The 16060-nt window shown below is 42.8% G+C and overlaps 1 protein-coding gene across 1 annotated transcript in view; it reads right to left on the bottom strand.

Annotated features, from left to right (window-relative positions):
* Nucleotides 1–15321, bottom strand: part of GDI2 (GDP dissociation inhibitor 2) — a 33538-nt gene extending 18217 nt beyond the window's left edge. Inside the window, exons 1-6 of the mRNA XM_083183353.1 lie at nucleotides 15103–15321; nucleotides 9215–9322; nucleotides 7879–7978; nucleotides 2767–2901; nucleotides 1404–1602; nucleotides 556–687 (exon numbers count right to left, since the gene is read on the bottom strand). Coding sequence (XP_083039479.1) covers nucleotides 556–687; nucleotides 1404–1602; nucleotides 2767–2901; nucleotides 7879–7978; nucleotides 9215–9322; nucleotides 15103–15147 — 719 coding nt within the window. The 5' untranslated portion in view covers nucleotides 15148–15321. The remainder of the gene's footprint in view (nucleotides 1–555; nucleotides 688–1403; nucleotides 1603–2766; nucleotides 2902–7878; nucleotides 7979–9214; nucleotides 9323–15102) is intronic.
* Nucleotides 15322–16060: the final 739 nt, after the last annotated feature.

Genomic DNA, 16060 nt, shown 5'->3' on the forward strand with positions numbered 1-16060 from the left:
AGACGGTGAGGTGTTCATGTGTCAACAGGTGAACCGCTTGAGGGAAGAAACTTTTAGGCTTCTGGTGGACCTGGTGGGAATATCCCTGCAGCATCTGCCTGATTGCAAGCAGGTTAAACAGGCCATGGCCAGGATGTAGTTGGTCCCCTTGACTATATTTGTTGCCCGCTTTTTTGCTCTGGACAGGTACAGGTACTGGACAGATGGAAGAGTTTGGACTCAAACTACCAAGTATTTATATAACATGTAACTCAACTCAGACCTCAATATGGGATTAAAGGTACGTCACTTGTGCATGTTTCTTAGGTTCCCTTATCATTCAAAGAAGAAACTAGAAAACTTGCCACTTCATAATTGCTTCCTTTTACTGAGGAACATTTTATGTACAGGTCTATATAAAAAAAATAACACTATGAAATAATGTGATTAGTCCATAATTTCTATTTCACCAAGCATATAAAGTCCCACATAAGTATCATACATTATGCATACTCCAATTGTGATTAGGTAGTTAGAGAAATTAGACTGATGAGTGTGAGCTTGCTAAGCTCTTACCTTGCAAACCCTTGTGGCAGTTCTCCAAGACCATAGAGTGGATATAAGTATGGGCTTTTTCCATAGCGTGCAAGGGATTCACTGTACAGCTTAATCCTGTTGATAGTCTCCAGACAAGGCTGATGCAGATATCTAGTGGGTGGATAAAATATAAAGCCAATGCACACGGATAAATGAAAACAAATGTCACATTAATGCTAGTGTTCATTCTAGCACCCGCCATATTTGAAAACCCATGCAGTTCCTCTTCCCTGCCTGGGGTGTCGCTGTCTGCTGTAGTGCCTCTAGCACAGTGTGGTCTATATATCAGCATTGATATGCAAACCAGATCTGTGTTAGAAACACCACAGCAGGCAGCGACACCCCAGGCAGGGAAGAGGAACTGCATGAGTTTTCAAATATGGTGGGGGCTAGAATGAACAGTAAATGTACTGCTATTTTGACAGCCTTTGTATGGCCATTGTGCTCATCCAACAACCCACTTATCTAAAAAAAAAAAACCCACAAAACATGGATTTGAAAACCCTACCTATATAATTCAACTCTGTGGTTCAGTATGCTTCAAAATCTTAGTTTGTCATCTATTACTTACATATCAATTGTGGAAGTAAAAAAAGACTGCAAAGTATTCCATGGGATAGGTTTCTGCATAGAACCCAGGACCAATTAAATTACAGTTAACAACTCCACAGTGTATTCCTAATCAAATGAATAGAAAAAAAGATGCAAACATGCATGTCTACAGTTACAAATTTGAAGAAGAGTTGGCAACCTCACCCTTTATGAAATACAATGCTGAAAGTGATTATACTGTTAAAAAAAGCATTCATGAGGCACAATTAACTTACTCATCAGTTCTGTACAGAGCCAGTGCATGACCTGTAAAGTCAACGACATCCTGACCCAAATCAAATTTCTTGTAAACAACCTCCATGGTTGTACTCTTGGGGTCAATTCCTTCAAGTGTCTTTGGATCATTCTCATCAAAGTTTGTAACAAAGCTTAGAAACTTCTTAAACCGACGCTTCTCAAACAATCCCATAAGACCTTTAGAAGAAAAGTGTAAAAATCAAACAAAGCAAAATGGAAAGGAACCAACTATCATTTTTAAAAACAAGTATAAAAAAAAAAAAAAAAAAAATCATGTGCAGAAGTCAATATAAAACTGGAAAAAGCAAGAGGTGTAGGAATGTTATGCCAGTGCTACACTTCTCTAGTTAGAATGATAGGTATGCTGTATCAACCAATGATGGTTTATCCAGAGAGATAGGAAAGTATTCCTTTTGTAGAGCAAATATACTTTCCTATTTTTTTTTTCAGCCTGTTAGTCCAATTTATTCCTGGATACCCCTCCATATCTATTATTGATACTCAATAAAATTGATGAATAAATAACAAGGAATATTATGTTTGCACTGTTAGTATTAAAGATAGAAATCTAAATCTGTGCAAAAAACCCTACACTATGGAAAAGATAGTCAAGATAGAAATTACTGGGAACTCATCAAAATCTATCTAGACCCACTGTAACATCCATAAGGAGCGATTCAATCCTATCTAAAGAACCTGGGAGCTATTCACTTGTTTTGTGCAACCGCCCTGAGGTAGCACTTATTGCAGATTTATGCACTCTCCTGAAGTGCAAGCAGAAGCCTGCATCAGAAGTCTTCGGGGCTGGTGGCAAGTTCCGGGGGCACAAGCTGCAGTACATACCCAGAATTTGACATTAGGGCGAGAAAGGGGCCATTGTAGCCATTAAGGTAGCGATTTAGTAAGTCGCACAAAACAAGCCAATTTGGGCCGATTTTGACATATCGGTCGTTGAGATCAGCCCAAATCGGCTCAGTATGATGTCCCCTCAGGTCCAATGCGCATCGGACCTGAGTGAGTGGTCGGTGGTGGAGCAGGGACGCATGCGATCCAGAACAATAAATTGTGATGAATCGCCTGGGCGGCTCACGTGGAATAGGGTGGCCGTACACTGCTGCCGACAATACCCTTTGACATCTGTTCCTACTAAGAAGGCGTGATTTTTTTCTGCATTTCTTTCTCAATTACATTGACTGAGCAAACCTTCTAAAAGTGCAATTGCCCTGCAGTTCAAAGTTCACACACACTTTTAAAAACTGAAGAAGCTTCTTTTAATACACATGTACTTACATAGCCATGCTTTTCAAATTAAAAAAGGACATTATTTTGTAATATACTCACTAGATGCTAAGGCTTCTGCTTCTGTAGAAGGAACCTTATAGATTTTTCCTCCCTTGTAGACAAAACTGCCTTCAATCACTTTAAAGTCCAGATAACGAGTAACTTCAGTGAAAAGTAGCATTTTCACCAACTGACCTGAAAAGAATAGGGAACTGTTGGAAGTACTGCAGCAGTAATGGCTGGACCCTCCTGATGGCTCATACTGCTAATGGAGGAATCAGGCTACATTATTAAAGACAAAGTTGACATCACAAAAAGGTTATAGCAGCCACCTTTTCAAACTTATTTTACAAGCATATAGCAAGAACACCAATCATTTAATATATTTTTTCTTTAATTAAAACAAAGCTTGTATGCATTGATCAATCCATGAACCAAAACCCCATTCATTATTTTATTATGTATAAAAGGAGAGTACCGGTAAGTTTGCTATGGTGAGTGCTAAGCTGTTTTTTTTATTTAGTTAAGCAATGTGGTCAATGGTCCACTGAACCCCAACCCAAAATTGGCAGCTGCATGAGAGCATTTCTAGGAATGGACAGTGCGCTGGTACAATATATGTATATGATTGGGTTAATTTTTAAATAAACACTTTGATTACAGCTCTCATATGCATGTAAGCTCATTTATCTTAAAACTTTGAAAGCGGTTTCTTAAAAAGCCAGAAGTTAGTTGGTAGTTGGGTATGTGAGTTTGAGTCGAGTTATAAAGCATGTTTTTAGTTTAAAGATGATGTGATGGGTTCAAGTTTGATTTCCCAACAAGCATTTGCAGACATAATTTGAGGGTATATACATTCAAATCAGGTGAACGGTGTAGGAATTACAACAGATTCTATATGTGCCTCCCACTTTTTAAGGGACCAAAAATAATGGGACAATCAACTCAAAAGCTATTTCATGGACAGGTGTGCGCTATTCCCAATATTATTTCATCATCAACTAAGCAGGTAAAAGTTCTGGAGTTAATTTCAGGTCCGACATTTGCAATATGCTGCTGTCGAATCTTAATATGAGATCCAAAGAGCTGTAACTATCAGAAAAGCAAGCCATCATTAGGCTAAAAATGAAAAACAAACCCATCAGAGAGATAGCAAAAACATTAGGTGTGGCCAAATCAACTGTTTGGAAGATTCTTAAAAAGAAAGAACACACCAGAGAGCTCCACAACAAAAGACCCGGAACACCTTGGACAACAACTGTGGTGGATGACATAAGAATTACTTCCCTGGTGAAGAATAAACCTCTTCACAACAGTTTGCCAGTTCAAGAACACTCTCCAGGAGGTAGGTGTATATGTGTCAAAGTCAACAATCAACAAAAGACTTGGTACTTGTTTCCTAGCACGGCCACACCGATTTATATCGGGGTGGTCGTGTCGGAAAAATCGGGTCGATCGCATCGCATGCGATTTGGTCGCATGCGATGCGATCGACGCGACCGACCCGATTTTGGACCCGATTTTTTGATTGAATGAAATGTAAAATCGGGTCCCTGGGACCCGATTTTACATTGGATTCAATGTAAAATATTCCCTACACCCCCAAATTTAACGACGTAAACCCCACCCCACAGCGTGGCGAGCGCAGCGAGCCCGCGAGGGGCGGCGGTGCGCGTCCTCCGACCTTTTCATTCCCCTACTATCCACGTCGGCGTGGAGTTGAGAATAGAATAGTGTGGCGAGCGCAGCGAGCCACCGAGCCCGAAGCGTGGCGAGCGCAGCGAGCCCCGCGAGGGGACGCGTATACCTGTGAAGTTATACGCATCCGCTCGCCACGCTTCGGGCTCGGTGGCTCGCTGCGCTCGCCACACTATTCTATTCTCAACTCCACGCCGACGTGGATAGTAGGGGAATGAAAAGGTCGGAGGACGCGCACCGCCGCCCCTCACGGGCTCGCTGCGCTCGCCACGCTTCGGGTTGGCGTCTATCGTGGGGTGACGACGGGGACATCTATAATGTGAAATGGGTCATATTGGCCCATTTCACATTTTTTTTAAAGGTGAGATGGACTTAATCAAGTCCATCTCATCTTGTGCCATTATAATGGCACAAGACCGACGCGATCCTCACGATTTCAATGTTAAAAAATATTTTAACATTGAAGCCTATGGGGAAATCGGGGGCATCGCGTCGGTCGCGTCGGGACCAATGTTAATGGTCCCGACCGACGCGATGCCCCCGATATTGTACCTTTGCCGGCAAAATGGACCTGATTTCAAAGGAAATCGGGTCCATCGTGTGGATCGTGTACCTTAACTTAAAGGTACACGATCCACAAGATTGTGGCCGTGCTAGGAAACAAGTACCAAAGACTTCACAAGAGCGAATATAGAGGGTTCACCACCAGGTGCAAACCATTGGTGAGCTTCAAAAACAAGAAGACCAGTTTAGAGTTTGCCAAACAACTTCTAAAAAAGCCTTTACAGTTCTGGAACAACATCCTATGGACAGATGAGACAAAGATCAACTTGTACCAGAGTGATGGAAGAGAAGATTGGTATAGAAAAGGAAAGGAACCACTCATGACCCAAAACATACCACCTCATTAGTGAAGCATGGTGGTGGTAGTGTCATGGCCTGGGCATGTATGGCTGCCAATGGAACTGGTCCCATTGTATTTACTGATAATGTGACTGCTGACAAAAGCAGGAGGATGCATTTTTAAGTGTTTTGGGCAATATTATCTGCTCAAATTCAGTCAAATGCTTCAGAACTCATTGGATGGTGCTTCACAATGCAGTGGATAATGACCCGTAGCATACTGCAAAAACAACCAGTTTTTTAAGGCAAATAAATGTAACGTTATGCAATGGCCAAGTCAATCACCTGGCCTGAATCCCATTGAGCATGCATTTCACTTGATGAAGACAAAACTGAAGGGAAAATGCCCCAAGAACAAGCAGGAACTGAAGACATTTGCAGCAGAGGTCTGGCAGAGCATCACCGGGGATGAAACCCATTGTCTGGTGAGGTCTATGAGTTCCAGACTTCAGGCTGTAATTGTCTGCGAAGGATTTGCAACAAAGTAGTAAAAAGTGAAAGTTTGATTTAGGATTGTTGTTTGTCCCATTACTTTTGGTCACCTAAAAAGTGGGAGGCACATACAGAAACCATTGTAATTCCTACACCGTTCTCCAGATTTGGATGTAAATACCCTTAAATTAAATCAGAAAGTCTGAAGTTAAAGCACATCTTGTTTGGTGTCAATGTCCCAATATTCCGCACAATCCTTTATACATTCACCAAATTAAGTCCCTTGCTGCAGTAGGATTGTTAACCACATATGCATTCTTTGTCTAAGGAGGGAGTCCTGTTCTGATCATCAAAATGTGGCAGTGTACCCTCGCTTCTCTATTCTCAATGTTAGGGGACAGCACCTCTCAATGAACCTCCTGTTAGAAAAACTACAAACTTATAAAGCGTGGCAAGCGCAGTGAGCCACCGAGCCCCGAGCGGGGACACTGAAAACGATCCCGAAGCATGGCGACCACAGCGAGCCCCGCGATGGGAAGCGGAATATACGTCAAGTAATCTGTGTCCGCTCCCCACGCTTTATAAAATCAACTCTACGCCGACGTGGATAGTGGGGATATGAACAGGTCAGTCGCTCGCCGCGCTTTGGGCAAACTTGGATAGTGGGGGTGAGCAAGGATGGAATAGCATGTAAATCGGCAAAAAATCAGCCGTAATAAATACACAAGTACCCAAAAATGTATCCAATATGACCTAAAAAAGCCTCCTATTAACAATCATAGGACTAAAGAGGCATACACACAGGGCGATTTCAGCCCAGTTTCTAAGCTATCTGACTAGATGGCTTAGAAACGGAGCACGGATCACTCAGTGTGTATGGCCCCCCAGCGATGGCGATCATGCACGTCGCCATTACTCACAGAGAAAGGCAGTGCATGCACTGTCTTTCCTGCGAAGATCACGGGGTTTTGACTAGAAGCATAGTGCTGAGTGGGTGTGCAGCTATGTGTGCTGAGCGATTTTGCTTAAGCAAAACACTCAGCACCGCCGGCTCCCAATGATACAATTTCTATTAAAATACATCAAAGACTTCAGTTATATATATATATTGTTTATTAGATTAATTTATTTTTAAATTAGTCTTATTGTGGTCACATTCTCTCATGCACCCTGTTTTTAACTAAGATTCCATAGCTTGTTAGCCATTTCCCTAGATGATTAGTGACAGGTGTGTTGGTAGCTGCTCACCTATAAAAGCAAAGTCTGCTGTGAGCTTCAGACCTGATAGCATGCCTGGTATCAAACATTGATGTGATAGCTATGTGTATTGCAGCCATTTTCAGCGATAGTGGTAGGACCTGCAGAACAGTGGGGTCCCTTGACGGGGGCTGCAGGCTTAAATGCATTGATCAATTCATGAACCAAATCTCCACTATTTATTATCAGTTAATTTAGTGTGTGCAGAGCCCATCCAATGTCTCTATATATATATATATATATATATATATATATATATATATATATATATATATATATATATATATATATATATATATATATATATATACTGTTGACATTTTAATTGAAATTCTTGCAGACTTTTTACATTCTTGTAATGAAGCACCAACACATTTCATACTTTATAAAGATTTCATCAGGGGTACCTCTAATAAAATATCAAAATAATCGTCTCTCTCATATCTATATAAATATATGGCTAACTACCCCTCACCTCTATGAGCTGAAGTACCAAGAGTGATCACTAGAGGACCAAATTACTCCTTTGTGTGCTAAAAGATGACTAAACAGTGAAATCGATTTTTGCATGGACACGGATCTATTTGAAACTTGCTGGATATGGAGAGAGGGTGAAGACAGATTGGAGTTAGGTGCAGTATAAATATCAGTACAAATCTAGTCATCGCCAGTGTTCTCTCAATTGTCCGCTGGTGCATCGTTGTGTGCTGAGCAATCTTAACTAGATCGCTCAGCACACTGCACCTGTCGCCCCGTATGCACGAGGCATTAGAAACATTGAATTGACATCAGATAAGAAGCTCTGTTCTCATCTAGTCTGTCCCTTTCAAATCCTCCATTTGAAAGATGGTTTAAGTAGAGAAGAATGTGAAATGATCTTACCGTTAGCCATGAGAAATTTAGGGATCAGATCCACATTCCAGTCACGTCCCCGTCCCATGGACTCTGGAGGGCTTCCAGGGATGTTAAATCTTTTGTATAACTAAAAGTCAAAATATAAATATATCCTTAAAACTAGAATAAATATGGATAACTTACAGCACTTCATTAGCCCTAAAGGGCAGAATAGCATATAATCAGAAGTAACGTCAGTAGATTTATCTTGCTGTATAACCATACATACTCTAATACCTGTGGACATTCTAGGACAAACACTGGCTGTTATGTCAAATATCAAAATACACTGAACATTATGTATTGTTCATCATATATAAAGGGCTTTCAAAATCATACAGTCCGCCAAGCAATAGACTGTTTACAAAATAGGGTTTTGGAAATAAGGGACGTTTCTAACATTATCCAGATAGTAGACAAACAACGTCTTGGTTGACCATCAATAGGGTGACAGAAGTAAAAGACTAACATGGAAAAGATTAAATACGTGTCAAAGGCTGATTTGGTTTTCCTTTTATAATTCACCATTAATAAATCGGAGTCTACGTGGATGTTAAAGTGTGCAAAGCACTTGACCCGAAGCATGGAGAGTGAAGCGTTAAGTTGGGGGTTCACCTGCTGCCCATCAGATTCCTGCGTCTCTCTCTTTTTTTTTTTTTTTTATAATACATTTTTATTACATTTTTAAGAGCATAGGTACATGAGTACAAAATGGGAATACATGGAAAAAAAACTAAAATGGGGAGGAGGTAGGTGCAGACATGTCTGGTAAATATTTGAAATTGTCAAAAAACAGGTACATTTCTGGCCTATAATACCAGAGTACTAGATGAGAGACAGTTATTATCCTGCGTAAAGTACAGCCTACTCCTTTGGGCGATACAGCTTGAGGACTAAACAGGTGAATGTAAAATAGATAAGTCAGTCTGGGGTCTGTATGAGGAGGGGTGACCTGACTTTTCCCTATATTCACTCCACCGCAACCACTTTGTACGGGAAGTAGTAGCTGAGGAGAGGAAGTGACCATTAGAAGTTTCGAAGAGATAGTGTTTGTGTATTTTATTTTCAATTGTCATTACGCTTGGAATAGAAGCAGACTTCCATAGTTGGGCAATGGCAGCCTTAGTAGGTATTAGAATGTGGCCTAAAATATAGCGGTCTTCCTCAGGCCTGGGGAGTGGTGAAACAGGGCTGAGAGAGGGTCCAATGGAACGGCTATACTCTCCTGTGTCTTTCTTAAGGTCAAACTTGCTGTCAACCTAGATATTGGCTGTGAGCTATAGCACATCCAATACTGGATTATATATTAAAACGTCATTCTTACATCTTCCAGTGGTGTGATGGAAGCGCTCTCTCCCCCATAGTAAGAGTTGCGATCCATGTGCAACACCTTCTTGCCATTTACTGACATTATTCCCGACAGGATGCATTCCTACAAAGAAACAAAAATTTAAAAAAAGTTACCAACACGTAGAAGTCCTGAAAACAGATTAATTCATTTTTCTAATGGAGTCAGAACTAATACTAAATAACTAATAAACCAAATACTGGCAAATTTCAGTCATGCTTAGTAGTTGGACAGTTGAATGAGGGCCAGAAGGAAAGTCTAATCTATGCTAATCCACCAAAGTTTTTCTCACAAAAATAAAAAACTATCACATGGTTTGCAATTCAAAAGGTTTGGCAATTACTAAAGTGTTAACATAACTGACCTTAGGTCTACTGAAGTGTTGTAAGTACAAGTCTTGGCAAGAAGGAATAAACATACTAGAGACCAAAAGTCTTCTTTCAGGACAAGCGTATTCAATAATTTATTAACTAGTGTTAATTATTAGATGTCAAAAGAATTAAATTATTCACTAGAAAAAGAAAAAAAGATACTTGTGTATCATCACGGCGCCCATTCCCACGGATCGCATCGTATGTACGCAGAATACATTTTAAGTAATCCGCGTCCGCTCTCCACACTTCGGGCTCGTTTTCAGTGTACCCTCGCCACACTTTATAAAGTCAACTGCATGCCGACGTGAATGGTGGGGGTATGAACAGGTTGGGAGGACGCATACTGCGTCTGCTTGCCAAGCTTCGGGCTGACGTGGCTATTGGTGGTGTGCTAAATCGCATCTTATGCGATATGGCATGCGATACGCGGGCATGGGCGCCATGATAATACACAAGTACCCAAAAAAATACTGGGCAACTGTAATAATGTTTATTACTGCCCCACCCCCTCTAGTTTTGACTAAATTGTTAAGACTGCATGGTTGGAACAGTCCAACCATGCAGTCTTAAAAAATTTTATTTATTGCCATGTAACATATACAATTCACACTGGTAATCTAACAGCTCAACTACTCTCCAGTCTGACAATGCCAGTCTCCTCACCTCTCATACCATGTGCACATCCAAGATTTTGACAGTGATCCTCCCCTTCACTGGAACCAGATTCCTTGCTTTACTAGACTCTCCCTGACCTTGATAATAAGCTACAAGAAAGCCTACCCCCTTCCGCATAACCCAGTACCGAGGCTGCTCTCCATACCTGCCACCTCATGTCTTGGCTATCCCTGCCATACTCACTCCCTGCCTGCACCTAATGTAAACTGTCTGTGTCCCCCTCCATGTACATCGTACAGCAGGGCCCTCTTTTGCACTGCAATTACAGCTCTCTTCAACTCCACTACCATCTATAACTGCAGCTTTTTGCACTTGTAATTGTTCATCTCTAACAACAACCTGCCCCTGGTAGCATGCGGAAAACTCCTTTGCTTCCCTACATATCAGCTGTATTGTGTACTGAGATTTGTGCTGCTAATTCTTACCTGTGCTCAGTTTTAGTTTGAGTTACTGTAATGTTTCATTCTGTGTACCATATGTATTGTGCATTACAAATAAGATATCCAATGTTCTTACTGTATAACCCGAATTTTAATAAAACTTGTTTTGAAAAAATATAATTTAGTTTAGAGTGAAACCTTTGCAGTATAAATGCCAGAGCTAAGGAACTAGAAAAGATGCCAAACTAGTTATTTGGTCTCCACCCAACAGTTCCCAATACAGCTACTGCAAAAGATCCAACTGAATAATAACAAGCTTATATAAACTTAAGTAGTAGTGTCCATATGAAATTGAGAATGATAATATTAGCTTAAATGAACAGTAAAGTGATTGAATAAAATTACAAATTCTCAGACCTTGGAGTAAACTTCTGAAAAACCACAGTACAAACATACACGTGTAAGTAAAGGGTGGGGCATTACATGCCAGCCGAACACTAAAGGCCCATACATACTTGGCAATTTTTAAACCAACTTTAACCATTTGAGTTGCTTTCAGCCCAAAAGCCGCCAAGTGTGCATGGCCCGGCAATGATCGCTGATGCACACTCCCGCATCATCACTGGCCGCCGCTCTGCTCATCTGTTGGTATTACCAGCAGATGAGTGGTGGGGTGGATGGCTTTCCAGAGCGTCCTCTGAATCAGTCCCTTTGTCATCAACCCCTTGCAGTGCAATTCAGTCTGGTTTAAATAAAATTTTTTATTGAAAAATGGTCTACATAGAATGTTGAATGATGTTAATGTTCTTATTTTAAAGTGGCTCACTATTGGATCTGCTACTAGCGCTAGGGCCGTTGAGCCTGACTAGACGTTAGACCTGAAAGGGTTAAGCTATAATACGTGGGTTCTCGACTCCAATCCTCAAGTATTCCCACACAAGTCATGCTTTATGGATTTCTTTAAATCATGTGCAAACAAATCTATTTTGTTGGGTAAGTAGTGTGTGTGTAAGTAAGTAGCCACATGTGTGTCAGCTGCCAAAAATCCTCTAAACAAATCCTGTTGGGAAAATGTGAGGGTTGGGCAGCACTGGTTAAATGTGACAGGGACTGATATGAATGGCTAAATGCTTTGTGTACAGAGCTGTGTAGTAAGGGGATGCGGTCATCTTTTAGAATGAACTTAGGTCTACAGTCATTAGGTCGACCCCACTAGGTCGACTGGCAGGAAGGTCGACATGGGCCAAGGTCGACATGACTTAAGGTCGAATTTGCATAAAGGTCGACATGAGGAAGGTCGACTGGTCATAAGGTCGACATGGGTTTTTCACTGTTTTTTGAGCCGACATGTGCCGACAGGCGGCATTTCATGCCCTACCATCCACTAGGGCGTGGTGGGAGAATAAAATAGTGTGCCGAGTGCAGCGAGGACCCGTGCCCGAAGCATTGCGAGCGAAGCGAGCGATGCGAGGGTCCGATTGTCATTGCCAACTGTGTCCATGTCGACTGTGTCGACATTCGGATCAAAAAACAGTGAAAAACCCATGTCGACCTTATGACCAGTCGACCATCCTCATGTCGACCTTTATGCAAATTCGACCTTAAGTCATGTCGACATTGGCCCATGTCGACCTTAAGTCAGGTCGACCTTCCTGCCAGTCGACCTAGTGGGGTCGACCTAATGACTGTAGACCTAAGTTCATTCTGACAGATGTCCCGATTCCCCAGTAAGGTGGTGCTACATAAATGAAACCAAGTCTGAGATGGTATTTTAGTGACAAAAAAACACTCACATTTTGAAATATGGCTAAATTACATTTCTTCATGTGGTTTAAAAAGCAATTGTTGGACTTTGTACAGAAAAGCCACGGTTGGACAGTGACAAATATGTTACAGTGCAAAAAGTCCAGTTGCAAAAATTGACCAATTTGTGATACTACATTCATAACGCTGTATGACAGATCACTGTATGACAGAGTGCCAACATTGCTTTGAGCGATTCTCAAAATATCCGCTAAAAATGGTAGCGTCGCTCACAGAAAATGTTAAATTTTTGAGTGCAGTATTTTACTTAAATTCAATTAATTGAATTGGCTTTATTTGTATTTATTTACACTGAAACAACAGTCGCTGTGAGCAACGCTGACGTTTTTAGGGGATTGTTTGAGAATCGCTCACAGCAATGTTGGCACTCAAAGGGTTAAAGGAAACATCACCGATGTAGTATTTTACAAAGAGCTGTGAGCTTAAATACAGTATATCCTTTGTGTAAGAATACCAATGGTCTTCAGATGTTTTCTAAGGGTTATTTATAAGGTTGAATAGTATGCGTTACTGAGCAGTCACTACATGAAACTTGTATAAATGAAAAGCTATGTGTTCCAAGATAAATAATGTGATTGAAATAGCTCCACTTGGTCTTAAGGCCCCCATACACTATGCGGTTTGGGCACGATTTCACCCGCTTCAGATGAACCGTAAAATCGTCCAAAACCGAACATATAGACATCCTGACCGATCCGTTGATGGGTCTCTTGCACCTCGGATAGGAGTCGGGAGGTCAGACGGGCTGCACATAAGATTTGCTAAATCTTATGTGCAGCCCGGAGCTGGGCGGGGGATTCCAGTGACCAGAGAGCTGGGCGGAGGGAGCAAACCTAACAAATTTAAAAAGAAGCCCATACAAAAGGAATGGGCATCCACTGATTGGCTGATACCTCATCCAATCAGTGGCTACCCATTTATTTGTATGGGCTTTTTTTTTCTTTAAGCGTCCGGCAGCAGCTTTCCCTTCCCGGCTCCCTGGTTCCCTCCGCCACCACCCCTGCTCCCTCCACCCGGCTCTCTGGTCACCGGCATCTCCCGCCCAAAGCCGTCCCCCGCTCCCCTTGCCGCCGTTAGCCACCCCCCCTGCTCCCTCTGCCTGCAGCTCTTCGGGACATAAAATTTCCAGCCACACCACCAAGTCCTCTAGGGGTACCCCCCTGCTTGTAGCTGCCCCCCAGCCAGTCCCTACTCCCTACCCCTGTTATCATACACTGGGGCTATCACTTCCCCGCCACCATTTAGGAGTTCAGCCATCTGAGTCCCGCCAAGCCTGCCGCCTGGTCACTGCTGTGAATGGCGGTGAGGGCAGCGAACCCCGGCGATCCAGGTCGGTGATGGATGGCCGGGGGGGGGGCTATGTTCTGTTGTGGGTATTTATGGAGTTTGTCCTGCTCCTGGAAACCCCACAGCTCAGCTGGTTAATTGTGTAACCAACTTGTGTAATTACTTGGAAGAAGTTGTCATACTACATTATGTAAATGATACCTCAACATTTTAAAGGACTATTTGGGGTGATTACATTTTTTTTGATGGGTGCCCAAACTATTGCATATTTCCCTTCACTTTAGACTGAGTTATATGGGGCAGTACGGGTTAGCATTACTGCCTCACAGCACTGAGGTCATGGCCGTAACTGTGCAGAGTTTGTATATTCTCCCGCACGTGCGTGAGTTTCCTCCCACAATCCCAAAAAATATACTGGTAGGCTAATTGGATCACAACAAAATTAACCCTAGAGTGTATGTGTGCTTTTACATGTGGTAGGGACTGTAAGCACTATAGTGCTGGGTTAAGCCATATAAAACATCAAACACGACTAAAGTGCTGAGTGCGACACGTATGGGAGCCTATATGGGTCAGTTTTCAGATTTTTCGAAAGTACCAGTACCCATAACTAATTAGACTTGACATGTTTGAATAATGTGACATGTCTAAGTTGTATATAATCATTCAGAAAAAAATGCTACAGAATTTCATATATATTTACAGATATTGCGAAGCGACCAAAAAATAGTCAGGAAACAATTCAATTAGCCACAAAAGGAGACAAGGGGGGGGGGGGGGGGGTCCCTAAAGAACCACAGCCTGTTTAGACAAGTGAGGCTACTACCAGGGATATATGAATTGCAGGTAAGGGTAACAACAACCAGCTAGCTGTCGAATGTGGAGCACTGCCATTTTGCATCTACCCTTTTACCATGCAGTAGCAAGAACCAGTGTGTAAAAGTGATAGCCAGATAAGAGCTGTAATAATTACATTTACCAAATTATTGATTTGTAATTAACCTACATTTCAGGAGCAGGTGTGGTCTGGTACCTGTGACACAAACACACAAGTGTTGCTAAACACCTATGCTGGGTATATGCGTGGGTAATAGAGTATAGTTACAAGCAGCATCCTACGCCTGGGTCTATCCTCCAGTACAATAGGAAGCTAAGCGCTGCGCCATCATATAGCACAGCCCGGATAGCGGCTGGACTGCACTTTGCCAGGCTGGGAGTGTCCCTGGTCTCTAGGCCTTATGGGCAGAGTGGAGCAGCAAGCTGCAGGCCACACGGCTGAGGTTCCGCTAGGTCCTCCGGGAAGGGTTAGGGAACAAGTTCTCACCGTCAGGCCGGTGCCCAGCACGATGACGTCGTACTCCTCATTCATGTTTAGCGGCTGCGGGTGAGTCGGGTGTCAGAGGAGGAAAGTCGGGAGCGCGCTCACAGACTGCGCGTACAGCGGATGCGGAAGTGCTGGCAGAGGGAGAACCCGGACTCGGACACTCCCTACGTGGGACGACGTCCCCAGACAACCAATCAGAACACGTAGCCGGTCCTGCCACTGTGTGCGGCAGCAGCGCCGTCTCCTCCCTAGTCCCTAGCACAGTACACAGCTACTTCCGGACCCGGCACCGGCGGTGGCACCTCCCTTCCCCACCTCAGACCACCACCAGTCCCAGTCGTTTTGCCCGCAGGCGTTTTCACCTTGCGCCTGCATTGTTATATATATTGTAGTGTATAAACTGCGCCGTCTGGGTAGTGGTATTAATATATACTGGGGCGGCCAATGTGGGGAAGTGCGGCGCTGCACCCAGGTGGGGGAGCACGTAGCGCCTGTAATCCGCCAAGGCCGGGATTAGTTACTTGTTGCTGATGCTGCTGTTTTGGAAAGATGGTTATTAATGTGTCTCCGCTGTGTACGTGGTTGTAATCTCCGGTGCTGCGTCTCCTGCCTGGCCCGGCTCTGAGCACTCTTCGTATAATACTAATATTCCCCGTTACCGGCGCCTATGGCTTTCCTGGCGCTTATGGAGCAGTGTCCCATTTCCATCCACTGCTACAGTTACTGTCATACTGTCCAAAATCAGGGCTATCTTAATTAACACAGGAAACCCAAAGTAATACATTCACAGTTAGTAAGTATGGGTGGGGTTCTGGGTGTGCACCCTCTGGTGCTTGGTGTAAACAGGATGCAGGGATGGAAACCAATGGTGGTTGGTGACTATCCATTTTCCCAGTTTAAGGAAAATTGCTATTCAATGCTGAGATTTCTATAGCTGCCACCATCCTCTGATTTTCTG

This window comes from Crinia signifera, chromosome 4 (genome assembly GCF_055691185.1).
Source record: "Crinia signifera chromosome 4, ASM5569118v1, whole genome shotgun sequence".
Lineage (NCBI taxonomy): Eukaryota > Metazoa > Chordata > Amphibia > Anura > Myobatrachidae > Crinia > Crinia signifera.